This window comes from Talaromyces amestolkiae (genome assembly GCF_001896365.1).
Source record: "Talaromyces amestolkiae strain CIB chromosome Unknown scaffold1.1, whole genome shotgun sequence".
Taxonomy (NCBI): Eukaryota; Fungi; Ascomycota; class Eurotiomycetes; order Eurotiales; family Trichocomaceae; genus Talaromyces; species Talaromyces amestolkiae.
The window spans coordinates 2,960,009-2,986,576 of record NW_024468037.1 but is presented as its reverse complement, the minus strand read 5'-3'; the positions used below and the strand labels follow the sequence as shown (position 1 = coordinate 2,986,576).

Genomic DNA, 26,568 nt, shown 5'->3' with positions numbered 1-26,568 from the left:
TCGCTGTGATTCGCCGTGCCCTGGTGCTGATTGGGCCCCATCCGAGTGCTCTGCGCCGGCCCTTGTCGGCCCTGTCGGATTGTGTCCACCACTGTGCAGCTGCCAGCCCAAAGTCCAACACGCCCCCCGGTTCTACATTCCCAAGCTGACTGGCCCTGCAACCTGATATCACACTTCTTTTTTTTCCTTTCCTGTAATTCCTTCGTTCTTCTCCCYCCCCCCCCCCTCTCTTCTCTCGTTTCCCATTTTCGCCTCTCCACTTGTTGTGACTGCAGCTTCACGCGTCTGCACCCTAGACTCCTCAATGTCAAATCATAGCGGTCAGGGCATTCATCCACAACAATCGTGGAACAGCGAGAAACCCAACCCTCAACATCCACCCCAGCAGCAGTCGTGGAACGCCGGAGACAATAATAACGTAAGTCAATCTAATAATACTCCTCCGCCCGTTTCCCATCATCATTGAGTCACACGCACCTGAGTCTTTATATACCTGGACTCGCCCCTAGTGGTGGGACCTTGGTCATTTAGACTTTCCTCTTCTTTACCTCTTCCTCCCTCATCCCTATCTCTACTTCTCATGTCCTGGCACAACTCACTCTTCCTGACCGCTCCCTTCATTATTTTACTACTACCCCAGGAAGATCTTGGTCTTGGATCTCCACATATTTTCGTACCTCGAAGATCTCTCCACAGACCAATCAATCTTCCAACGCGTCACTGACAGCAGAGCTCGCCAAAACAATAGCGTCCTTCATCGACACGTCCCTCGTCAACATACCCGCCGCCGCCGCCGTCGACCTACCCTTCCTCTTATCCTCAGTCGCATCCTGCAGCTCCGTATAACCAACAGCCCTATCCCCAACCGGCATACCCTCCTCCTTCTGCCTACCCTCAGGCACAACCATCTGGCATGGCTGCAGTACACTCTCAGGTTCAAGGTTCTCAGGACCCCTACCATCGTTTACCTCCTCCACCTGCTCCTGGTCCTTACCAACGACCGCCCGACATGTACGCTCAACCTCCACCAGGATCCCAAGTGGTCTACCAAGCCGCCGCCCCGAGGCAGCGAACAGCTATAGCTTGCCGTTATTGTCGTCGTCGCAAGGTCAGCCATTCCCTACATTTACGAGGTACAATCTTCAAGAATGATTGCTGACCCAAAAGACATACAGATTCGTTGTTCCGGTTTCGAGAGCTCCCCTGATGGACGCTGCACCAACTGTGTTCGATTCAACCAGGAATGCATGTTCACACCGGTGTCCTCGCAAGCGCAAGCCTTCGTTCCCGCCCATGCAGCCTACCCTCACTTGCTGCGTCCGCAAACCCAAGGAGGGCGCGGTCGTGGCTATCCCGGCGATAACGTCGTGTTATATGGAGCTCATGGCCAACCTCTCCCGCCACAACAGCAAGCGATGCCTGAGAGCACACTTCCTCCACCACAAGGTGCTTATTATCAAGCTCCCTATGGCCGTCCTCCTCATATGGATGATCGAATTCCGCCTCCTCCTATACAGCACCATGTGCCTCACGATCAAGTAAGTTTGGTTCATAGCTTTCTGTCTGCGATTCATCATGGGCTAACATACTGTCTAGCGCCAGCAGGGAGGTCGACGAGGCTCAGGTGCAGGCTTCGAGTATCCCGAGCCCATCAACCTCGCGCCAGTCTCCACAGGCCCTCAAGCACCAGGTTTCCCTCCAGCACCCTACTATCATGGCCCGCCACAGGATAGACGTCCGTCTCCACAATCTTATGCCTACGATCGTCCAGGCTATCCACCAATGCCAGCCCATGGAACTCCGCCTCCAATTGCGACTCCAGGCCCTTCACGTGGAGGATTGAATGTTCGAGATATTCTCAATAACCCTCCTGGTGATGCAGCCAGCGCAAGCGGTGGCCGGTCCAGTACAGACAGCGATATGCTCAACCAATTGAATCGAAAGGTTTAAAACTCAGCGATTCGATTCTGAGTCAGCATGTGCGACTTGCTGTGGTGTCTATGAACTCCCGGCGACGATACGACTACACGAAAAAAAAGATTACAAAATATGTTTGAGATGCTAGGCGACACTGCTCCCTCAACGATACGATGGACTATGAACCCCTGTGCAGGTCGCACAACCAATTCCATAATTTGCGCACGGCGAGCCGAAGCTGTACTATCATTTATTACCACCATTATCATTTTTACTCCTCCACGACGCATTGTTTCGCAGTTTCACAACTGTTTGGGGCTCTTCTTGTACGCGACAACATTGTTTTCCGAGACAGCTGGGTAGTGAATGGCTGGATTATCCACTACCTTGGATTGGAAGGATTGCAGGACGCTTGCGTTAACTAGATCCTCTCTTCCCTGCCTGGCGCAGGGTACAATCTCTTTGCTTTCTGAAACGAAGACTCGAAGGCGAACGTCATAGACTACAGGACTGATTCAGACTACATTCCGGGTTCAGTCCTGTTTGATGATGTTAGCTCAATATCTTGCGAGACTCCGGACGATTGTTTACTCGAATTTCTGCTTCATCGTTTTCTTTCGTATCGACTTATTGAAAGACGGAAGATTTCATTCTGATAAAATACTTGGGGCGACCCATTAATGTGTCTTCAATGACTTTCCATGTTCTACGCCATGTTTGTTCTTCTGCACGGGAGGCTGCACTGATTTTTCTCTTTTATTCCGTTGGTACTCTGGTCGCGATATATTTCCGGATGGACATCTGTCTTTTGTGTTTTTACACCATGTGAAATATTCATGGGAACGGGGCGGCATCATTTCTCGTCTCTTTTCGCCAAAATATTCGGGTGGCAGTTTGCGAATTTTTCGTTTTCCAAATAATGCATCTGTCGTACGGTGGCACTTTCGTGATTCTTTGAGCGCTTCGGGCGGTTCTTGTGACATTTCATCCTCGGGTTACTGGTCGTTTGGTGCTTCAAGGACCTTTTTGCACGAGATACTGGTTATGGCATGGGTGGAATCAAAAGTTGCGAGATTAGCGGCATTTTGCTGATTTACTGTTACTTGCGTTTCGACTGGTCTGGAACCCTTTGGGTCCGAGCACGATGTCGACTTGGTCCGAATCTGTTTGATCCTTGTGTGGTGCGCGTGTGACTTTCCAGGTTTTATGCCGACTTGTAATCCATGTTGTTTCTGTTTCTGGGTGGCTATCTGATTATTTTGTGTTTGCGTTCGAGATTGCGTGTTTGTTTTAGATTTTACCCCTTGTTTGAGTGGATAACTGATTACTTTATGTTTATGTATGGGCGGCTGTCTGATCAATCAATTACTTGTTCTATCAAAATTTCTCTATTCCAGATGCTACAGACAGGTGCAGTTGCAGTAGCATTTGAACCTGTTTCATAGAGATGATACCTCGGCTGGGATGATCCCGACATCGAGTCAACGCCCAAAGTAAATGTTTTGTTCACGCAGATCACAGGCTGGCAGTGCGGTGATGATCGATGATCGGAATGATACTAGATGAATTGCAAACACGACTGTGCCTGATACGGTATGCAAAGGCTTCTCCATTCAGACACGGTAACTACTAGTAGAATCCTGCGGAAAGTAGAATTACGTAGCGTTGTTCCCAGCAAGCGGCCCGTCCCGCCAAGAGCTAGTTGTATGTTACGTATTCAGCCCCCATTAATTTTGCTTTTTCTTGTACTACGCAGTAAGTTACGCTTCCTTGCCGCATGCATCGTAGCGTACATTACGGGGTAATTTTGGTATTGCTATTTTGGTATGGAGCTTTTCGTCTGGTACCGGTGTATTTTGTGATATGCACTGAAATGCATCTGGATATTGACGGGATTGACATTTAATCAGCCATGCTCATGCTCAGTCGTGAGGATGGTGACGAGGGCAAGGCTTTAGTGCTTAATTAGTTAGTGGACTAACTAGCTTGCCGCAGGTACCCATGTTCTTCCTTCAAGATCTCACCTTCGATCATGGAAGAACCGGTTCAGGCAGAACGCAGCTGACAACCACACGCAGAAATGCAGAAAACAGATTCTGGCTAACACGATATGCCGCTCCTGTCATCCAGGCCGTCAGAAATAGTCGGGCTGTTAGTAATTGTATTGGCAGCGGTTCTTCTCCTTCTACTTGGCGAAGAGCAAGCCGACGCTCCTACAGCTAGCGCTGCAACGAGCAACTTAGACCTAATGGCCAACCCTCGACTCCTTCTCGACATTGACGATGCATTAGTATCGGACTTGAACCCGGCGCGCACCGACACGGAAGGTCTAGACTATGAGCGCTGCGCAAGACTGCACAATTATCTAGTGGCCTACGGCTGGATGGCATATCACCAGCGCAGTCCTGAAGATCTCGACGAGTTGTTAGCCCGTCCTAAGTACTTTGAGCGTCAGCATGATGACTCAGAAATCTCGCGTGGCCGTTTGGACGCCGGACTGATATCTTACCTAGAGTCCATCATCATGCCGGTGCCGAATGAGGGGCTTTCCTACTGGGTCGCGGATGTGGCAGTCATACCCGCGGATGAACTCTTCTTCATTGAAGAAAACAGCTTGGACAACAAAGAGCGATTCGTCATTCTCTACGGCTCTTGGTCTGAGCATGGGGGGCACAGCGTGGGTCTGGTTTACGACCAGCAGCGTCATCAAGTAGCCATGACACTTTGCCAAGAGAATATTGAGAGTGTAAGCCCTGTTGATGAGCATCTCGATATGTGGTTTCCGCTAGAGACCATGCTTACCAATTGGATTTACATGCTACGAATTGGGAAGGTTACTGCCGGTCCGCAGAGGGTGTGGGATGATGACGGCCGTTCAGGGACCTCGGCTGCTGATCAACTTGGGCCGTGGATGTGGCAGCCTTATAGTCTCGCGCAGGTTGACAGTGCCGTTGCGGCGATTGAGAAGCTTTCGGCCGCCATCGAAGCGAGAATGCCGTCTGATTCATTGTTAACTATCACACCCGACACACCACTATTGGCCCATGCAGATCTTGACGCAGCATCCGTCCCACGGGATTGCTTCATCCGCTCTGTTCTGACCAAAGTCAGGACTCCACGCTTCAGACACATCGCACCTGGTCTAGAAGTACCGCATGACGCTACCAAATTCGTAGCTCAGCAACAGTTTACAGCCCTTCAAGCAGCTCGTAATGAAGAAGGTGACGAAATCATCCCATCTGTCCTCATCTTCGCAGCTACAGATAAACGGCGAACCGTCGGATTCAACAAGGAGATTCGTCGCACATTCGTGACCGCCAACGATCTACAGCCCAACGTCCCATACAAAGATGGACAACCTATCCTAGCAGGATTGTACAGTGAACTTATCCGCCGAGGTGATGGCGACATTGCCGAAGAAGGATTCCGACTGTTACTGCCGTTTGGTCTGAGATCAAATTTTAACGAGGATCAATACGCAGTCAGGCGGAGTGACGGAAGTCTCGTAGACGCAGGATCACACACCCAGCTTTTCCAATTTGGAGCGTTCCATCCGTTTGGAGGGGAATGGCGGGCTCAGAGATTGGAGAAGTTGATGGACCGGTGGCGTGAGCTTGTGGAGAATGGGATTTGGAGTGTTGGCAGCGACGGAGTGCAGGGGAGTATAGATGTATTCGCGGATGCAGAAGTGGGTGCTTGGAGGGATTATTGGATTGAGCCTGAATGGTAAGTGTAGTCTCGAATCCTGTACTATTTATATATTTGACTCCTCAGACGTGGAGAGTCTAGATGTGTAAACACCATAGGGTCATCATTTGATAGGTTATTCTAACATGGACCTGAATTTATACCTCAGCATTCATCCGTAGAGTCATACTTATTCAAATCTCCGCTAAATAAATAAAACCGTATGTAACATTGAACGATACATGTGAAGTTAAGACATGATCACGTTGACTTGGAAGGTCGTTACTACATACCCTAGTCTTAATGGTTAAAACACGGTCCATGAGACCATCACTTTAACTACCTATTTGTAAGCAATTAATGTACTTGATCATCCACTATATACTTTTCCGGACAAACTCTAGTATATTAGTCTATTCAGTTTTGGAACGCTTCGCTTCGAACAGAGATGCCAATCATATAGATCTTATTTCGTTGGAGCAATAAGATCTAGTCGTCGTTCAATGATTCCTACGATATTTGTCCATTCCATCATGCCTCCAACACCAACGTCCCCGCAAGCAAGGGATTTCTAAAGGTCAATCAGCAACTATAATTGGTCAAATCAAAGGCACCTCTGTTGTAGTCATACCTCAATCGGTTTCAACACTTCAAACCATCCTTGATGCTCGAGATTTCCTGCATCAGCCTCAATGCCCCATTCCTTATCCAATACGAGGATCTGTTTCTTGGTAATCGGTTGCAGCCACCTGTCCAATCCGATCAGTAAATATTCAAATATATGACATGCAAAGGTAACAAACATAGCTGCATTCATCGCAGGAGCCACCAATATCCTCTTTCTAGCACCTCCATCAACTAGACCAGAGGTATCCCAAGCTCGTATCACATTCGTCAACAAATTATCACTTATCCCATTGACAATCTTGGCCAACGTATTTGCGCTCAACGGCGCAACGACCAGTATATCCGCCCATTTGCGCAGATTGATGTGTAAGATTCCCGCACCACGAACCCATGATTCAGTCATTTCGTCTTCATCTTGGTATACGGCTTCGACATTAGGCAGCTTGGCTATGGAGGCGATGGTGGGCTGTTCCGCAGATTGGCCTTGAAGGAAGTAAGAGGCGGATTTCGTGAGGACGACACGGATCGCGAGGTTGGCATGATTTCGCAAAGCGGATATTATCAAGGGTAATTTGATGGTAGCAACAGAGCCACTCTGTATACAGATTGTCAGTGGAACGATGCTAAGTCAATATGAATCGGAGAAGAATACCGAGGCTAAAAGGAGATGTGTCTTGCCATCGTCTATCGCGGCAGCGACTGCGTCTGCAGGGTTAATGCCCATAGAACCGATATCTGACATCCTCCATCGTCAACATCAATAGGATGACTGGAGTGTGATTGTTGATGGTGAGAAAAGGTACAGTCGAAGGGGCCGTCTTCAATATCAGATCATTGATAAGCAGATATATCGTACTAGGCTCAGCTAGGACTAGTGCATATGGTGATCAATTGCGTCATTGTAGAAGAGCTACGTAGGGCTTGACCTAATTTCCTAATCCTCTTTAATTTTATCATTCATCTTGATAGGTTTTTCTAAGATACACTTCAACATGCGCTTTGAGCGAAAACTGCCCCAGTTTGATGATGACGAACTCACTATACCGATAGCCGAAAGCAAGAAATATATATGCGACTGCGGGAGCCGGGGTACAGTCAAGACCGTCCCCTCTTTTGAAACGGAACAGTAGGCATGGCACCAGCTGCGACCCAGAAAGTATTAAACATCGTGCAGATAATTGAATCCTATTTGCACTTCTGTGATCAGCTCAAGGATCTTCCGAGCCATCGCACGGAGTGGGAATGAAACCGATCTTATCGCCACCGGCATGTTGAGCTGCGATGGTGTGAAATAGTCAACATGGTGAATTTTACCCGGAACGTGTGTTTATTTTATGCCGGTCATTCTATGGTTTACCAAGTCAGATTGGGTGACAGGAGGTGGTTCTTCTCAGCATCTCGGAGTACGTCCCGATCTGATAGCCCTACGTACTAGTACGTGTAATCTCTATGCCGAGACATAGAAACGACCAACAGGAGTTTTCAATGGATAATGTGACAACAAAATTGTTCGTGGATTCTATGTCTATCATTGTAGTCTATCTCAAGCAAATTCTAAAACAAAGGAAAGGTCATTATTCCGCTCGTCCAAGAATTCGCCCTCGTCGGCGAAGAGATTGATCGTCACGGATACGCTGGCAAGTCAAGTCATGAAAACATTTAAAGAGCCTTGAGGATAGACTCGGCGTCGGTAACCTATTTCGATGAGAAGGAATGGTTAGTGACTTCGAATGAATCAACAAAGCATGCGAGAAAGCTCACCTCAAGAACGTTCTTGGAACGCTCCTTCTTAGCGAAAGTGACCTTGCCGTGGTCAATGATGATGGCGTAACGGTAGGTACGGCCCTCATCGTCAGCCCAGCCGATGCTTTTGGAGAACTTGGCCTCGGGGTCAGACAGGAAAAGAATGTCGTCGCCAGTGACGCCGTTAGCCTTACCCCAAGCGCTCATGACGTAGGCATCGTTGTAGGCGAGAACGGCGACAACATCAACACCCTTAGCCCTCAAGGCGGGAAGGTTCTCAATGTATCCGGGAACGTGGGCGGCAGAGCAGACGGGAGTGAAGGCACCTGCAAAAGGAGTATTAGTAGCTGGTTCTCAAGCAAAAGCGAAAAAGTTTGCAGGACTCACCAGGCAAGGCGAAGACTACAACCTTCTTGTCGGCCCACTCCTTGGAAGCGTTGTAGTTGATAGGGATACCGCAGGACTTGATATCAGCCGACTCCTCGACCCAAGGGATGTAGCTGTGACCGGTTAGTGTCGACATACAACAAAAAATCAGCAGGGAGAGCACTCACGAGAAGACAACGTTCTCGGGGAACTGGTCACCTGGCTGGAGAGACATTGTGAAGTGTGTGTATGTAGTGTTTTGGATGTTGGACTGTAATGATAGAGCGTAGTTCGTGATGTGAAAGGTTATCAGATCAGATAAATGTCACGGAGGCGGACGGCACGATAGACATGTCATGGCCTTATATAGGTTCGCCCAGGTACTCTCGGTGGTACCTTGGTTGTCCCTCGCCCACCGAGATTGCTGTGGGTACACGGTACAATCGCATGATAAGCCGTCGCCGGACCCGATGGCCGTCTTTTCACCGCATGTGTTTTTTCACTGGTCATACCATACCAAATTGCAAGCCGATGATCCATCTGATAGGCGGACCAGTCAACAACCGCTCAAGTCGCCAATTGCTTTTTGTTAGACAGGAAGGTGAATGAATCCGCGTGGCAGCAGTCCAGGAGGAGCCGATGATGAACCCGACCCGAGCCAGAACGTCGATGTGACTAATCTGGGAGTCTGGCGAGTCTCCATGACAAATCCAGGGCGGTCCAATTGCATCAGATCAGACCACTCGAGATAGCATGGCAGAGTGGGCCGAAGCAGATCGAATTCGCCAGAAGTTGAAAAGAGCAGAGCCGACCAGAAGGTGAAAAATCAGCGATCTCGGCGGGAAGTTTCCGAGTTTGCGTGAGTTGCCCCTCACTAGCGGAGAACTGACACGCTCGTTGACTTGCAGGTGACGCGTGGCCACGTGATGCGCGCGCACTTTATGCCGAATTCGGAAGGACCTGAGCATGTCTCTCTCCGTCATGATCCACCACTGCTACTATGTAGTGTAGTAGGTGCGGTACAGCTAATATGAACTACAGCTAATATGAACTACAGCTCTACTCAAAGAACCATACATAATACATAGTAATGGTGGTATGTAGAAGAGACGGAGCATATCTGATTGGCCGTCTAGATCTTCCTAATCGAGCTTTTAGAGCGTTGCTAATCAATCATTGAATCATCTCACGGTTGCACTTGCTTATACAGGCAATTAGTGGAGCAACCTTGAATAAGCTCATGTCGCAGATGTGTCATCCTTCCATCAAGCGCTAAGTTAACTATTTACTATATATTTACTCGCACGTCCACAGTGCCACCCAAGAATCGAATATATAAGCAAGCAACTAGTTGAAACCGAAGAGAGATAATCATCGCTATCATGGCTGACATCAAACCCCCATTCACTGCAGAGACTGCCCGCAAGAAGGTCAAGGCAGCTCAAGACTTATGGAACACCCAGTACGTCGTAGACGCCGGCGCAGGAGGAAGAGATGCTAACACCCTCCAGAGACCCTGAACGGGTATCGAAAGCATATACTCCCGACACAATCTGGCGCAACCGGGACTCCTTCCTCTCAGGCACAGATGAGGTCAAAGCTTTTCTTGTCAAGAAATGGCAAAAGGAGAAATCCTACCGTCTCCGCAAAGAGCTCTTTGCGTTTACTGACAACCGCATCGCCGTGCAGTTTTGGTACGAGTATCAAGACTCCAGCGATGGGATGAAGTGGAAGAGATGCTATGGTCTGGAAGACTGGACGTTTGACTATGAAACGGGCAAGATGCGGAAGCGCCAGATGTCGGGGAACGACCTTGTTTTAGGGTCCGATGGGAATGGCGAAGGTCGATGGTTTGTGGAAGGGGTGGATGTCGACCAGGCCGAGATTTCAGAGCAGCATTGGTAATCAGGTGCACAGCAAGGGATGTTTTCTCGATTGTTCTGCGTGAGAGGGCCGGCCATACCGTATTAGGCAGTTTGTGTGAGCCAGAATAACCTCATCTCCATTCAACTACGCATTCTCGAATTATTTCCTTTAATAACTACCAAACTATGGTGTTCAAGCTTATACGAATCACATTTCAGCAGAATTGCTTTCTATCAGTCATTTCTGCGCTATGATTTCAATTTCTGGCCAGGAAGGGATAGGAATGCATCCACGCGACTCGGCACCACCACAAGGTAGACATCAGCCAATACGATACTCAGTCATACCTAGGTGTACGGCACACACCCTCAGTAGCGAATCTCCTAGAATAAATATCAATGCCTATGAACAGAGTCTACCTCTTCAATGTATGAATGCCTCGGCCTTGACTGTGAAATCATCATGCCTCAACTGGAATGTTCACTCCAGGAATCTAGCTAATCGTCGATTGGGCGATAACAGAGTAGTGTTGTTGATCGGCGCTTGGAATTAGCTGTTTTGATCGTGGAATGAAAGCTATTACCAACGATACTTGACATGATTCGAGTATCAAGATAGACTACCTTCTACAGAGCATCTCAGGACTGACAGTATGATAGCAGATAAATCATACACGAGAGAAAACCCTTGTTTTAAGGCTGGGAGAGAGAGTTGTACGTGGGATGTTTATTGTGGTAGTGGTTGCTGGCAGAAAGGGAAAGAGCCAGGGCATGCACATTCCTCAAAAACAAGGCCACCAGGAATGGGCGCGGGGTTATCAACAAACCTCATACTCCAGATCCCATTCTTCCTCTATGTTTGCTTGTTCATTGTGTGTATCCAATCCTCAGTCATGCTGGTCTCGCTATTCCCTCATGTCTCTTTCTCTCTCTCTTTCATCTCCAACAACTAGCACCACAACGCTGTCCAGCTGTCTGTCTATAGACACTTCGTCATTCGCTCCATGTCACATTCACTTCTATAGGTTTCACACTCATTATTATTCTTCATCCTCATTTAAGTATTTTTTTTTATTTGCTTTTTATCTCTCGACTTTGCTTTTTTGACTAATACATAGAATCCCTACAATCGATATCTTGCCACTGACTGTGCTGGACTCGTCGATATTGGACAACACTTGCAACACCAAGAGCGTCTACAACTTGCAGGAAACAAAGAAGTACTGTCTCGGTCGAGACGAGATCTTACGCCTGTAGTGCCTTGATACGCCCGACAGAACCAGGACAACCAAGCTCAAGTGGAATGATATCGAGCCTTTGAATACTGGACTGCGCCATTTAGTCGCAACCACGGACGTACTTGCAGGGTACGCCATGGATAATGCTGGAAATCGCTCGGCACAGGGTAGGCAGCCCCTGGCAGATGCTGCTGCTCGTTCAAATCACGGTCCAACGATTATAACACCTGGAGTCGATCCGACGACACCCCGTCACGAACGTCTCAAGTCAATTGAAACCACACAACCTCAAATTACCCATAATTCGCCTGTAGTGGTGGCAGATACCGCACGGCTTTCTGTAGCTACTGATTCACCAGCTACTTCGAACCGAAACTCAGCGATATCAACCACTTCAACAGCTTCAGGGAAAGGAAAACGAAAAACACATGTTGGACCTTGGCAATTGGGAAGGACATTGGGCAAAGGCGCCACTGGCCGCGTTAGATTGGCCAAGCATGCGGTGACAGGGCAAGCTGCGGCGATAAAAATCGTGTCGAAAAAATCTGCGGCCATGGTCCAGAGCGAAAGTATAGCTGCGATGGATAGGAATGCATCTATTTTAGGAGACCAGGCTACACGGCCAATGCCATTTGGAATCGAGCGAGAGGTAGTAATTATGAAACTGATTGAACATCCCAACGTTATCAATTTATACGACATCTGGGAGAACCGAGGCGAACTGTAAGTTGACAACAAATGCATCACTCCTCTGACTTGGCTGCTTACTTTGACAGCTATCTTGTTCTCGAATATGTCGAAGGCGGCGAGCTTTTCGACTATGTATCAACTCACGGCCCTCTTCCCGAAGAAGAAGCGGTTCGATTATTTCGGCAAATAATCTCTGGACTTGCATATTGCCATAGATTCAACATTTGCCATCGTGATCTCAAGCCCGAAAACATACTCTTGGATCCGAATCACAACATCAAACTAGCGGATTTTGGCATGGCTGCTCTACAACCAGCGGGTCACTGGCTCAACACTTCATGCGGAAGTCCTCATTATGCGGCTCCAGAGATAATCTACGGTCGAAGATATCGCGGTGATAAAGCTGACATTTGGAGTTGTGGAATTATTCTCTTTGCACTATTGACCGGCTTCTTACCGTTTGATGGTGGCGACCTGTCGAATACTTTACATTTGGTGAAGAAGGGAAACTATCATATACCCACATGGCTGTCGGTAGAAGCAGCTGATTTGATTCAGAGGATTCTACAAAAGAGACCAGAGGACCGAATCAGTATACAAAGCATGTTCAATCATCCCCTTCTCAAAAAGTATGAGATCTTACATCAAGCCATGTCTCAACATCAACTTGGTCCTCCACCACCTCTATCAGCCAAAGATTGTGGTCCAGCCGTACCCTCTCGTGCCGACATTGACCTGGAGCTTCTGCGAAGCCTTCAGACTTTGTGGCATAGTGCTAATACGGAAAGCCTAATAGAGCGGCTTCTCTCTCTAGAGTAAGTATCGTTCCTTTCTTCTTCTGGATCCATTATTCTAAGTAGAAATAGGCCAAATCACGAGAAGATGTTCTACAATGCCCTCATCAAATTTCGCGACGAACAGTTGGAGAACTACCATGGACAGCCCCTTGAGTACTCTGCAAGCGACTATCATCACATATCTCGTCCACCCGCTGCCACAAGAGCAGTAGCCAAGCACTCGAAAAATGGTCGAATGCAAGGACATAGTCGCCGTCGATCTCAGTTCTCTATCCTTACCGAAGCGAGTCGGCGCAGTAATAGTGGAAGAGAGCCCGGATCATCTGCCAGCTATGACCCATTCAGAGCATCTCGAACTCCGGTAGCTACGTCTACAGTGCAATATGCGAAGGTTACCATTCATCGAGATGATGCTATTCACAAAACACCAGAGGATGTAGTTGTGGAAGTGGAAGATGATGCTGTTCCCCCGTCTTCTCCTCCGAGGGCAGATATCATTGCAAGCTCGTCCGTCGAAATTATACAATGGAACAGGAAAAAGAAGGCACAACGCTCATTTCAGTCAAAAAGTTCCTTGGCCACGTCCCGTCGTGGTTATAGTCCCGCACCTCAACATCGAGCTGGATATAGACGGAATGTATCATTTCGCCATGTCAGAAATAAATCCGGTGGAGGTTCCTCAGCTAAATCAGCAGGAGATTATTCCAAGTCGCAGGGTTCCATTGCTCATTTGTTGGCTAACGATAAGAGCTCCAATCTACTTACTGCCGCACCATCTTCCGTACGAATGAGCAGTCCTGTGCTTCCAGCGCAACCTGCAGTTGTCCGTACATCAGATGTTGTTGCTAGTCTAGAGCAAGACTTATTGGTGAGGAAGATAAGGGATAACTTCTGGGGAGAAGAAGCGAGAAAAGTTTCTCACGAGCTCAGTCAAATTTGCGAGGAAGCCTTCAACAGATCGTCGGTTTCTACTGGGCATACGGCTGTTAGCACTGCGACTACTGCCACATCTATGTCCATTCATGAGGAAGCAGCAGAAAGGTCCCATGCAGGTGAAAGCAGCGAGGCACTAGACAAGATTGCTGATTTGCCAGCATCTTACACTGTGAAGGAGCTTGCCGAAACCCGTCGCAAACTAATCGAGCATTCTACCAAGGCCGAGGCTGCAGGCCTACCAGACTATCTGTGCGAAGTCATAGCCCATCTCGATCGATTAATTGAGCAAGATATCGCGCGCAGCAAGGCCAAGTCCGAGTTTGTTGCTGAAAACCCAAATAGGCGTATACTGTCTGAGCCACTTCCGAAACCTGTTGTGGATACGGGCTATTTGCCTTCTATATCTGAAGAGATATTCACACCGTTAGAGACATCAAGTGGCTATGATCTACATCGCGTTGATCATCATGCTACACCCGAACCTTCTCCTAGAGTCTCGCAGAATCTTGAAACAAAATCTACCATTAGGGTGGTGCCAAAAGACTCTTCTTTACCATCCATTGATGACATCAAGCCTTTGACAATACGAAAAAGAAGTGCTGTTACCGGGATTCCTGCTCCGATAAGCAGATCGCGCCACAGTTCTGCTGACTCCGTCATTCATATTCGCAAGCAAGGTGTTGCATCCGAGCAACGAACAAGCAGCGACTCCGTTGCAACCAGTTTACGATATAATTCACGGCTTCCGATGGTATTGGAGACGATATCGGAAGGCCCAGACTCCCGTCGATCCAGTGCTAAATCATCCAACGAGAAGAAGTGGTCGTGGTTCGGTAAACACAAGTCCTACGTACATGATGAAAACGATCAGGAAGCGACTTTACCGAGCGCAAAGACAGCTCCGGCAGGTTCAATCAGTATTGAGGCTCCTCTAGACACAGAACAAAAGAAGATTCCAAGAAAAGCATCCGCAGAAAAGTCTCGTTCTAGTTTCCTGAAGATTTTCAGCAAGAGGAAAATAGACAAGACGGACAGTGACAGCCTTACAGGTAAGTAGTGAGCTGATATCAAATCAGAAGTGGCAGGCTAAGACAAAATAGGAGACTCATCGCATGATCAAGACGATGCCCTACGTCAGATTGAATCAAATGATACTGCACTGAGCCACGTTCCAGTTCCCTCTACAAACCGCACACGTCGACTATCGGGTGCCAATCAGAATTGGTTTGCCAGATTCTTCCACGTCAAGCCCGCAGTACGAATTATTGCATTCAAGATACCGAAAGTGAAGATTCGTAAGGAGATTTACAGAACGCTTCGTGAGTGGAAAGTTTACGGAATGGACGGTGTATTCCTTGACAGGGCTGAGAATGTAGTCCGGGGACGTGTTTGCGAGTCGAACTGTAAGTATCCTCCTAATGGTTCGTGGCTAAAGCTAATCGTGTATGCAGACCTCAATCTACGTCCGGTCGAATTCTCTGCAGAGTTCTTCACTGTGCTCGAACACGGACGACACGCCAATCTAAGTCTCGTTCGATTCCGTCAAGAGCGCGGTGCAGCTTCCTCTTTTCATAAAGTCGTTGATACCTTGGAGTTGGTCTTGAAACGGCGGTCATTTGTCGTTGAAGACCCAGTCCGGTCCAAAAAGATGGTCAAAATTCTAGATAATGTGCCTTAGGTGCATGTCCCCTTCGTATCTCATATATGTCAAGTCTCTCCTTTTCTGAGCAATTATTCCCATCGAAGATAGTTTGACTGTTTTACTTCTCTTCTTGTCATTCTTTGAATAATCACTGCATTGTGCTGGTCAGTTGTTTGAGCTATTTTGGAGTAGTTATTACTCAATTTTTCATTCTTTCATCTTCTTCTTCTTCGTCCTTTATCTATTGCATCAGTCTTGAATTCACTAAAGCTAGCTAAAGCTAGCTAAAGCTAATGTATACATAATATAAAAGCTATGCCGACTACAGCAGAATCTGGTGATAGCGAACAGAAGCCCTCCCCAACGCCTTCATCTTGTATCGAGAAACTTTGATTGTTTTCAATGGGAATGTTTTAGATAATAATAGCCACGAATCAACCGCCGAGGGCATTCATCCACATAAATTATCTTGTCCATCCTTCATCCAAGAGGGCAAGCTCGCTTTCGCCTCCTTAAGGGACGCCGTGCGTTTTTGTGGCCATACTAATTTTTCCCCTGTCATGGATTCAATTTCTGATTTCACAGCATCGAATGGAATGAATAATGCTATGTCCGACGAATCAGATGCGCCAAAAAGTAGACCGACAGTGAATGGATGTTGTGACGGATCATTGGTCACCGCAGCCTCCCTTGAAGGTAGCATGGTTATCTTGTTCTCCTTTCCATCATACTTCCAATCTGCAGCGGCAATGACGAACGAACCGGAATCCCCAGGTGCGGCAAACGGCCTCCGTGCATCCGGCTCATCGGGATTGCCATGCCTCCGAGGGCAGGTAATCACCCAGGCGAATCCCTTGAATTCTCCTGAGCGGCCCTCCTCTTCATGTTCTACACAGTAGGCTTGGAAATTGCTCACAGTGCCCATTGTGTATGATCCTGACCGGGATAGTCTTGAAACGACTTTGATATGCTCCCCCAGTGAGTCAACCTCCCAAAAGTGACATGTTGTATCCTTTTCGATTATCGGGTCTTCAAAGTTCTCCTTCCAATGGATCTCGTGAGGTTTTTCATGTGCTAAACAGTCTGGTTTTATTTTGAGCAAGGCAAGATCCATCACAAGTCTCTCTGTCTGTCCTGCGGTTGTTTTGTACTCACTATGGCCGAGTTTCACCTTGTATACTGATCCAATATGGAGATCGCTTTGAACTAATTGGAGGTCCTTTTTCAGGAAAGCAAGATTTGCCTGATTGATTGATAGAGATTTTCCTAAGCGCTGAAAGAGAACAGGGTCTTGTTCTTGGATCGATTCGATAATCTCATGCTGAGTCTGGATTCTGCTTTCGGCTTTCGCGATTTCATTGAGCAGTACAGTTTCATGTTTTATGCGACGGCTTCCACTCGGCGATTGAAAGTTGATGTCATAATCGGCTGATGTGTTGAGAGACATTTCTTTGTAGCCTATGAAATTTTCTCTTAGCAAATGACTATCCAGGTGGCATACAGTGTTTGAAACTTACTTCCTAGCGCCACATGCGCGTTCGTCACTCCAAAAGTCGTTCTCATCTTGGTATCGGCTGCCTCTGTGACGATGTAGCCACCCATGGTTCCTGCTCTTGTATTTTGGTTATGTTGACTGAATTCGCACCCGGGCTTAGGAGGTCTCACATATGCTTTGAGGTCCAGCTGTCGGTAAGCGATAATTCCAGGAGCACCATCAAAACAGAACAGTGGGTTCGCTCGCTGGCGGATTTCAATACCGATATCATCTGGTAGTAGAGCGCGCATTCGTTCTTCTAGGAAATCCCATGCAACGTCCTCAGCATCTATCGCCTCGAATAGAACAACTGTCGTCCATTCATATTCATGCCAACCCCGTGAGCATCGGCCGACGGGAGTCATAATCTGGAACATGGTAGGGCGATTCTCGAATAATTGAAGAATCTGGTGGCAATAATCTCGTCCCACGTCCCAGTTTGCCTCCAGACTACTAGAATCAGGAGGCGTACAGATATGAGAACTGCGCTCAAATGCCCTATCACAGAGCTCAACACCAACCTCTCTCCCTTCTTTGGCTACCTCCTTTGCTGCTGTGTGGATTTCAGTCACGGCTTTTGCCCACATTTTACTGTCGCTTTTCCCCTTCTCGTAGGTACAGTCCACTAGGACGCGCCATAGCTTAGACATGCCGAATTTCTGTGCTCGAAGACATACTTCAGGAGGATGTGATCCTTTAGGGATGTTGTAAGTACCGATAATCGTGTCGATACGAGATTCCAGTTCCTTGTACTCGGATTTATAAATCGGGCTGGCTTCTTCCTCGTCGTCTGCGTTGATAATCTCAGGTCGAAGAAGACGGGGATACCCTGCCCGATAGGGCCAGCGAGTGTCGACCTGCTCAACTGCGATGGCCATATTGGACCAAAAAGCATATAATGGCTTACTTACAGTGGGATGAAATAAGTTGTCGCACCCCTCGTACCCATATTATCCGCACAAGAGCGCGGAAACTTATTTTCGTGGTACTGTACCTAGATGCCAAGGTTCAGTGCAATGTTGTGTCCTTCGCTGGAAGTGACAACAGCAAAGTAATCTTTTTCAAAATTACTCGCTAGGGAAGAACCAGTAATAGATAAAGATGATGCACTTGAAAACGTTGGTAGAGTTGGTAGAATGTTTTGGCTGCTGGAGTTGTAGCCTATTAGGCATACTTTCACCAATAGCGGCAAATAGTGGTTTGTTGTAAGAGCGTAGTGACGGGTTATCTCCATTGAACAAAGACACTTTGTCTGATGACATCACGTGCACCACCAATCTCGTATGTACGTAGGCTCGTTCGTAGGCTCAATGTAGATTTGTGCCCTAGATCTGTACGTGAGTGCGCATGTCAACTAGAATGGGGGTTGTGGGGATTCGCGCATCAAATTCAACACCAGAATGAGGCCTTGTTGGTGATATTGTAAGCCTAGATTCGTACATGAGCGTGTGTCAATTAGATCCGGGGGTTGTGTGACAGTTCCCTGAGCTCTGGAGCTTTGATATGATGCTGTTGGGGGTTGACCGGAGCAATCCGCATCTAGGGCAAGGACCCTAGGCAGTGCCGTAACGGGAATCTCCTCAGCGGTGCCATATTAGCAAATAGGAGGACAAAGGAAGCGCACATAAGAGCTCATTGGTGAGGGGTGTTAAATTTCTTCTTCTTTCCCTCCTTATTTTCGATATTCGTTGTACGTAGGCACCTAGGTAGCTAGATTGGCCGCCTGTCACAGGTTGGGGAATTCGTGCACCAAATTCGACAACAAGATAAGGCCTCGTACGTGGGCTTAAATTGATAAATAAGTGTGAATCAATAGAAAGTAGGATTCGCACACCAAATTACATAAGGCCTCACACGTGAGATTTGTATCTCCGTGCTATAACAACGGATTGTCATCTTTTTCAGTTACAGTAAGGTGTTAATAGTTTATGATATGATAGCAGGCTTAGAGAACACATTTCTCAATCACTAGGCAATTACCGGGTAAATAACGTGGCATCATTGACTGGAATTTCTTTGAACCACTTCCCAACTAGTAATCTTTTGAACAGTCATCAATGTAATGGCTACGCAAATCCTCGATGCACCATACATGATTCTAGCCCTAAGGTAGCTATGGGGTAAGTACTGCATACTAGGTAACTAGTACTAGTAGTCGCGTTGTAGCTGGCTTGGAGGACCCACCTTGGCGCGATCTGACATAGCGATCTTCGGAAAATTACTTTTACAGCCAACATCTTCACGCAAACAACCAACTTGCAATGGCTGCAACTGCGCCATCCAAGAGAAAATACCCGCTTATTCATTCCTCAACCGACTCAAAACCCGACAATGCAGCTCGCAAGCGTGCCAAAAATCACGATGCTCGTGCTCTGGCCGTACAGTCCGCCGATGCAGCTCTCTCTGCTACCGGGGAGCTCGATGTTGCCGCCTACGTAGGAGCCCGCGAATATGAGATTCGAGCTCTGGAAGCTGGTATCGATAAATCGAAAGGGGCGCTGGCGAGTCGCGCGTTTCAGAAAGTGCCTAGGTCGCTGCGGAGAAGGACTGCGAGTCATAATGTGAAGAGGGTGCCGAAGAGGTTGCGGGCAAGAGCTAAGAGGGAGGTATGATTTCGCACGTCCAACCCAGTTTTGTTAATTTATTTTGCTAAAGCAAACAAGATGATAGAAGATAATACTCCCACGGTGACTTCTCGACGACGAAAGCCTACCAAAATACTGCGAATCCGCTTAGAAACAGCGCGCCGACTTCAGAACCTAAATCAAAAAACAAAAGAGAAACGTGCAGCTCTGAAAACAAAGCGAGATGAGGAAGCACAAGGCAAGGCTTCGACTGAAGGAAGCCATACTCACAAAATCGCTCCACGAGTTCCCAAAATTAAGAAGAACAAACTGTCACAACCATTACCGCCCGCATCGAAGTATAAGAAACGTCAGCAATCAAAGACTTGGCTGCCTACGCACATGTTTCACGCAAAACGGGCACATATGACTCCTCCAGAAGAACCGCTTTGGAGATTTGCGGTTCCATTGACGCCCACGGAAAAGAGTTATCGGCCTACTCATCGAGCTGCGGGAGCGAGGGGCGCTATAGCATGGGATTCGAGCTATATGTCTACCATTCAACTGGAGGGGACATTTTTTGCATTAGAAATTGTCCTGAAGAGTCTACGTATTGAGGGATATGAGTATTGGGGATCAAAGGGAAGGAAATGGAGACAAGGTACAAGAGTGCTTCAAAAATGGGTGTACGAAGCAGGCGAGGACAAGAAACCTATAGCGCCAGTGACTTTGATATGGTGTGCTAAAAAACCGAAAGTCGAGGAGGATCAAAAAATGTCTAATTCTGGCGATACATCAGCATCGAAAAAGCGACAAGCACGCGACAAATTGTTCATTCGTGTCCATCCGTCTGCGTTTCTTCAACTTTGGAACACGCTTTTGCAAGTATGTAAGCAGCAGAATCCGCCTGTCTCGGTTCAAGACTTGCGGTTTGATATTGGAAGCATTGAGATCACAGGGCCTGGGTCAACGGAGGCACTCCTTGCTACGATGCGTCCTTTCAAGTCAAATGAGCCGGAGGAGAAAGATGGTGATAATCACTCTACGACATGGAAATCTCTTCTCGGTGTTACGAATCCGTCCTCATTACCAAAAGGAGCTCTGTTGTCTTTTTCCATTAGCGACCCTCGACTACACTACCCTGTGAAAACTCTCAAGCCCTCGACATCTGAATCAGATATGAATAATCTGGCAACTATACTGTCTTCTTGGCCTCCAGATCGTTACCGGAGCTCGCCAGATCTGTTCGACCGCTCTGCACGACTGACCGCAAGCCGTCGTCTACCGAGCCAAAAAGCCTTGAATCGGCGGAGGACATTGGCTGGCCCGGGAGTGCCACTCAAAGCGCAAAATACTGATCCTCAAATACCCGTCATGGTATATGCATCACGGCCAGAAAGCGGTTCAAACATGAACAATCACGGTACCTGGACGGTTCTCTTACCCTGGAGATGTGTCACGCCTCTGTGGTATGTGCTCATGTATTACCCACTATCTAGTGGAGATAAACCTCGGTTTGGCGGTATCAAGGAACAACGCCAGTTAGCATTTGAGTATGGGCAGCCATGGTTTCCGGGCGATTATCCTGGAACACGTGCCGGCTGGGAATGGAATGCTCGGGAAGACGAAGAACGGAAGAAAGAGTGGGAAAGGAGGCCCAAGGGGAAAAGAATTGAATATGACAGTCTTGACCTAGGTAATGGTCAGAAAGGAGAAATCGGGCGAGGTTGGGCATGTGACTGGAAAAGGATAGTCCAGAAGATGCAGTCGGACATCATGGATGAGACACAGGACACAGAGAGCAGCGGCTTGAAGGAGACGTTAGACTCCAAGTCGGATACCCTACCCCAGCTGAGTATTGAACATTGGAGATTGGATGCCAGAACCGCATCAGAACTGAACACAAGTGCACGAACTTGGAAGTTCCCTGACGATAAACCGTATTTGGCCACAGTTAGGGTCACACTGCTTGGACGCGGAACGCCAACTTCGTGTGCACGTATATATCGTCTTCCGTTGAAGAATGACGAACTACGCAAACAGTGGCTATCTACGAGACCATCTCCGTCCAAGAGCGATCTTAGCACAAAAGCAGCCCTAATACGGCCATCTTCGAAGTCAAAATCCGACGGCATTGATCCAGGAATAAAAAGAAATGAAGATGTACAGGAACTTGCGGCATCATTACTTGMCCCTTTCMCYCCCGAGCCACTCCCGGAGGTTCCTCTCCCTCCAGAAGATGATCTGATCGGTTTCATATCATCCGGTAACTACAATCTCACAGAAGGCAAGGGTACTGGCATTGGATCAATACTCGTTTCGAAAGTGATTGAATCTTGTCCTATGAAAGATCAATCCACAAAGAGAGGCTCTTCAGAGAGGAGATTGTGTATTGTCCGGTCTGCGGGCGAACGGGTTGGAAGACTTGGGCTGTGGGAGTTTGTATGACAAAGTATAGATATATCCGTTTAGATAATGACATGATACCCTTTGACTTCCCAATCAATCTATTGACAGCTGCAAGACTGTATACCCTAATCATCAGTAAGACAGACACCTGAGGCACGATTGTATATCACGTGACTCTCTACCAATTTGGTCCCGAATGACGCCGAACTCCAAGAAACATGTTGACGGTCGACAGCAACAAATACCAATTGTCCACCCGTCAGATCCCCAACACGATTGCGACCTATTGAGGGTATTACGATTGCTGTCGATAATATCTGGGATATATTTAAAAGGAATAATTGACAGCGCAATATGGGTGCTGGGGGCTCGAAACCAGAAGCTTCGGCTGGCGCTAAACATATTTTCGCCAGGTACGTTTATCTGCAGGGAACGAATGGCATACATGTTATTGCCAATGAGAGTAGCCGCGTCGCAACATACGACTATTGTTATATGGATTTCGATTCAGAGATTTCAATGGCTTGGGTTGGGGCTGCGCTTGTTGAAAAGCACGATGTTTTATTGAAGGAAAGAAGCTTGAAGCTAATGATTCCATGATCACAGCGAAACGCCGGTTCAATTCTCTGCCAATTTGGTAGAGGCTCTACAATCCAGCAAAGAGGTATGACTCCTACCAAAGCCACACAATCGCAGCTCTAATTCACGAAACAGACCGACTCATCCCGTGCCAAATCTCTCGAATTACACATCCAAGCGCGCGTCGCTGAAGAACTAGAACGCCTACGACAACGGGAAAAACAAACTCTGGAAGAAATTGAGAAGCGCGTTGCCGCCGAGTTACCGGACCGAAAAGTCTCTGGGTTAACAGCCCCGTCGTTGTCGACATCATTTGCTGCACCGGCTGGATCTTTGGACCTGGATGCTCCTCGAATCCCATTTGCCGGACGAGAATTCGATGCGCCTTTGTTCCCTATTGACCCTGCCACCATCGCCCCGCCACAAGCACCTTCTCAGCAGACTCCCGCCGTCGTCGACCCGTCGCGCGAAGCTGTGTTGAAGGATATCGAGCGTCTGCGAACCAAACTCGAGTCACGGAAGAAACTGTCCGCACTTGACGAGAATGTTGAGCGCGCCAAGACCGAGGTTGTGAATTGCCTGAGAATAAACGACCGACGACCTCTGGACTGCTGGAAGGAGGTTGACTCGTTCAAGCGGGAGGTTGCGAAGCTGGAGCAGGCTTTTGTGGATAAGGTTGTAGGGTGAAAAATGAACGATTATCTATAAACTCTGTACTGATAGATTTATTCTGGTGGAACAAGCACGTTTAGTTACAGCATCATGTCCGGATATTTGTAGCCATAGACTCATTCCATATGTTATTATATGTTTCTTAACCAAGTGTTGCACAACGCATAATTCCAAAGATGTCATAGGAATCTCGGAGCAATTGCCGAGGGATTGTCTCGGGGCAGCTGAGGTTTAGTATGTTATAGTTATCCCCCCCCCAGTCTCGATCCTGTTCCTGAATATTATCTCAATGCATATCTGCATTACAATTCCCAATACAATACATTAACAACGCGCGCACTGGCATGTTGGGCTGGGCATCTTGCATTTTGCCGTTAAATGCCCGGGCCTACTGCTACTACTAGTGGTTTTAGTGCCACGCCAACTGCACTCTGCATTCTGCTTATCCCTCGCTCGCGGTTTTTGCAGTGACCTGTCAAAGTCTATCTCCCCTGGTCAATCGCATCCTCATCGTTGCATCCCTCGGTGTCGCTATCTGGAGGTCACATCGGCCGTCGCTTCACAAACGAGTCAGGCACTCCACAACGTCGACGATACTCCACGGTACGCAAATTGCGGACTGCTTGCCTCCGGACTTATCCGCACCACGTAGTTTAATGCCCCATCTGACTATGATCTGACTGTGAGCCGATTGTTGTCTGCGATTATCAGTTGTTCGGTTATTTGAGAACAGCATGCCTTATGACGGCCAAGTTCTCCGAGTCCGATTCTCAGTCTGCGTCCCCGCGCGAAGACGCAACATGGACTCATCTCGTCCAATCCAGCGTGCCGGGGCTAGGCTTCCTGTTTGAGGTCACCGGCAAGCCGTGGACTGCATGGCTGGGGGTTCTGGGGCTTGTGTTTGCAGCGACCATTGCTGGGCTGCTGGGGTTTGGCGGAGGAATGCACCACAGATATGCGAATGATGAAAACTATTGTGAGTACTACCACTACGTACGATACACTACGTATTGTGCAGTGAGAATGTTTCCGGCCCACTTCTTTTATTGTTGTTTCAATGTTTCAGCATTTGTTTCGGGAGCAACGGTGAGCGTTTTGAATCCGGAGTGGATGAGGCTTTCCGTGGTCTGCCAATATAATGACGCGTTGTACTGGATTGTTTTCGAGAAATTATTTGTCGCTACGTTATGTCGCTAGGTTAACTAACGAACTACTGACTAAGACGCGGACTTCCTTGGAAGCAGTGGTACCACTGCAAGCAGCTGCCCCTCATCCGCGGCTGCCACTGAGATCATCGCTCCCGACACTTTTTATTCTTCATTTAATCCGCTTTGCGACGCTCCCTCTGCCTGCACTTCTTCTTCACTCACTTCTACGTGCGCCAATCCCCTGAATATCCTCTCCTCATCTTTACTTCCCTCCTCCACGTCGTCCCCCGCCGGCATGATCATGGCTGCTCCCGGCCCCTCCCTCGACGCCGCGTTGCGGGTAGCACGCGAGTTCGATCTCCCCTCCGACCAGGTACAGCGCGGGGTTGACGAATTTCTGAGCCAGATGGGCGAAGGCCTGGCAAAGAATGGGACAACCCTTAGCCAGATTCCTACATACGTGACCAGCGTTCCCAATGGTACCGAAAAGGTGTGTGCTCGGTCTTGTCGCGATATCTTTTCCTCCTCATCTATGACGCAACGTCCGAGGTTTTTGTGCTACTTTTCGCATTCGTCTCAATTAGTTGCAATCAATGTCTAACCTCTTGGTAGGGCCTCTATTTGGCCGTCGACCTCGGTGGGACCAACTTCCGGGTCTGTTCTATCAGCCTTAAGGGTGATAGCACTTTTGACCTTACACAAAACAAAGTCGCAATTCCCCGCGACATGATGGTCGCTCCGTCATACAAGGAATTGTTCAAGTTCCTCGCCAGTCAAATCGAAGCCTTCCTCGAAGAACACCACAACGACCACTTTGAAGCCACCGTCCGACGACGCCGCATGACCGGCACCACCGATCAATACCGCCGCGAGGAAATTTTTGATCTCGGTTTTACGTTCAGTTTCCCCGTTGACCAAACATCCATCAACAGAGGTACTCTAATCCGATGGACGAAAGGATTTGATATTCCGGATGCTGTCGGAAAGGATGTCTGTTTGATGCTGCAAGATGCTATCAATGAACTCCGCCTTCCCGTCCGAGTGGCAGCTTTGGTGAATGATACCGTTGGCACATTGATGGCTCGTTCCTATACTGCTCCGGGTAAAACAGAGACTCTCATCGGTGCTATTTTCGGCACAGGAACCAACGGCGCTTACGTCGAGAAGCTTGACAAGGTCACAAAACTCGATGTCAAGAACGACAAGACAATTGACAACAACAAGAATCAAATGGTCATCAACACGGAATGGGGTAGCTTCGATAACCATCTTAGCGTCCTTCCCAACACCATTTATGATCAGCAACTAGACGCAGAGTCGGTCAACCCCGGTATCCAAATGTTTGAAAAGCGCGTGTCTGGCATGTTTTTGGGAGAGATCCTTCGCCGTGCTATTTTGGCATTGTCCAAGGATGCCTCAGCTAAGCTGCTGCAAGCTGACGGCAGCTCGATACCTTCCGACTCACCGCTATACCAGATCTGGGGCATCGACACCAGCTTTTTGAGTATTATTGAAGCAGACACCACGTCCGACCTCTCCGCAACAAAGGCTGCTTTGTCCGAACACTTCAAAGTGACCAATCCTTCTACTGATGCCGCCCAGGCAATTAAAGCTATTGGTCATGCTATCGCAAAACGCGCTGCTCGTCTTAGTGCCATAGCTCTTGCAGCCATTCTACTAGACACCAAGCGGATAGACACGGACGAGACTGTCGATATTGGTGTTGACGGCAGCCTTGTAGAATTCTACCCCAAGTTCGTGGACTATATGCGCGAAGCCATGCGAGAAATCAAAGGCATTGGTGAGAAGGAATCAAAAGTAAGAATTGGTATTGCCAAAGACGGCAGTGGAGTCGGCGCAGCTCTTATTGCATTAGTTGCTCACAAGGGATATGCCATTGGTCCACGATGATGACGATAATATATTTTTCCTCTGCGTTTGGTTCATGTATACACCTATTGCATTATCGGACTGTCAACACATATGGACAGCTATGTTTTCTGGAATAATTCAATCGTATTAAAAGTACATGGTATCACCGCCTACCCAACATAATAGTATGGAGGTCACCTCGACAATGAATGCAAACTCAAATAAACACTCCAGATGACTCCACAAAAACTCCCAAATACAACCCTCCTATCCACCGGAATA

General features: G+C 48.0%; 6 protein-coding genes across 6 annotated transcripts; 4 read left to right on the top strand and 2 right to left on the bottom strand.

Annotated features, from left to right (window-relative positions):
• Nucleotides 1-913: 913 nt before the first annotated feature.
• Nucleotides 914-1,843, top strand: BHQ10_000977 (uncharacterized protein; the record flags this gene model as incomplete). The annotated part of the gene is made up of 3 exons (XM_040882720.1): nt 914-1,108; nt 1,168-1,538; nt 1,597-1,843. The coding sequence occupies 3 exons, from the start codon at nt 914-916 to the stop codon at nt 1,841-1,843; spliced, it is 813 nt and encodes a 270-aa protein (XP_040729482.1).
• A 2,322-nt stretch (nt 1,844-4,165) lies between these two features.
• BHQ10_000976 (uncharacterized protein) lies at nt 4,166-5,647 on the top strand (the record flags this gene model as incomplete). The annotated part of the gene is made up of 1 exon (XM_040882709.1): nt 4,166-5,647. One exon carries the CDS (start codon nt 4,166-4,168, stop codon nt 5,645-5,647), a length of 1,482 nt encoding a protein of 493 aa, XP_040729481.1.
• A 423-nt stretch (nt 5,648-6,070) lies between these two features.
• Nucleotides 6,071-8,575, bottom strand: BHQ10_000975 (uncharacterized protein; the record flags this gene model as incomplete). The annotated part of the gene is made up of 6 exons (XM_040882698.1): nt 6,071-6,175; nt 6,236-6,353; nt 6,408-6,826; nt 7,993-8,300; nt 8,362-8,474; nt 8,529-8,575. The coding sequence occupies 6 exons, from the start codon at nt 8,573-8,575 to the stop codon at nt 6,071-6,073; spliced, it is 1,110 nt and encodes a 369-aa protein (XP_040729480.1).
• A 1,147-nt stretch (nt 8,576-9,722) lies between these two features.
• BHQ10_000974 (uncharacterized protein) lies at nt 9,723-15,544 on the top strand (the record flags this gene model as incomplete). The annotated part of the gene is made up of 2 exons (XM_040872573.1): nt 9,723-9,725; nt 15,318-15,544. Coding segments are annotated over 2 exons (230 nt in total), but the record flags the coding sequence as incomplete, so codon positions are not given.
• Nucleotides 15,545-15,959: 415 nt separating this feature from the next.
• On the bottom strand, nt 15,960-17,920 carry BHQ10_000973 (uncharacterized protein; the record flags this gene model as incomplete). Its single annotated transcript, XM_040882677.1, has 2 exons — nt 15,960-16,966; nt 17,026-17,920. 2 exons carry the CDS (start codon nt 17,918-17,920, stop codon nt 15,960-15,962), a joined length of 1,902 nt encoding a protein of 633 aa, XP_040729478.1.
• Nucleotides 17,921-19,303: 1,383 nt separating this feature from the next.
• On the top strand, nt 19,304-26,325 carry BHQ10_000972 (uncharacterized protein; the record flags this gene model as incomplete). Its single annotated transcript, XM_040882666.1, has 9 exons — nt 19,304-19,648; nt 19,706-21,302; nt 21,360-21,546; nt 22,622-22,679; nt 22,730-23,269; nt 23,680-23,869; nt 24,000-24,242; nt 24,489-24,904; nt 25,027-26,325. The coding sequence occupies 9 exons, from the start codon at nt 19,304-19,306 to the stop codon at nt 26,323-26,325; spliced, it is 4,875 nt and encodes a 1,624-aa protein (XP_040729477.1).
• Between the last annotated feature and the right edge of the window lie 243 nt (nt 26,326-26,568).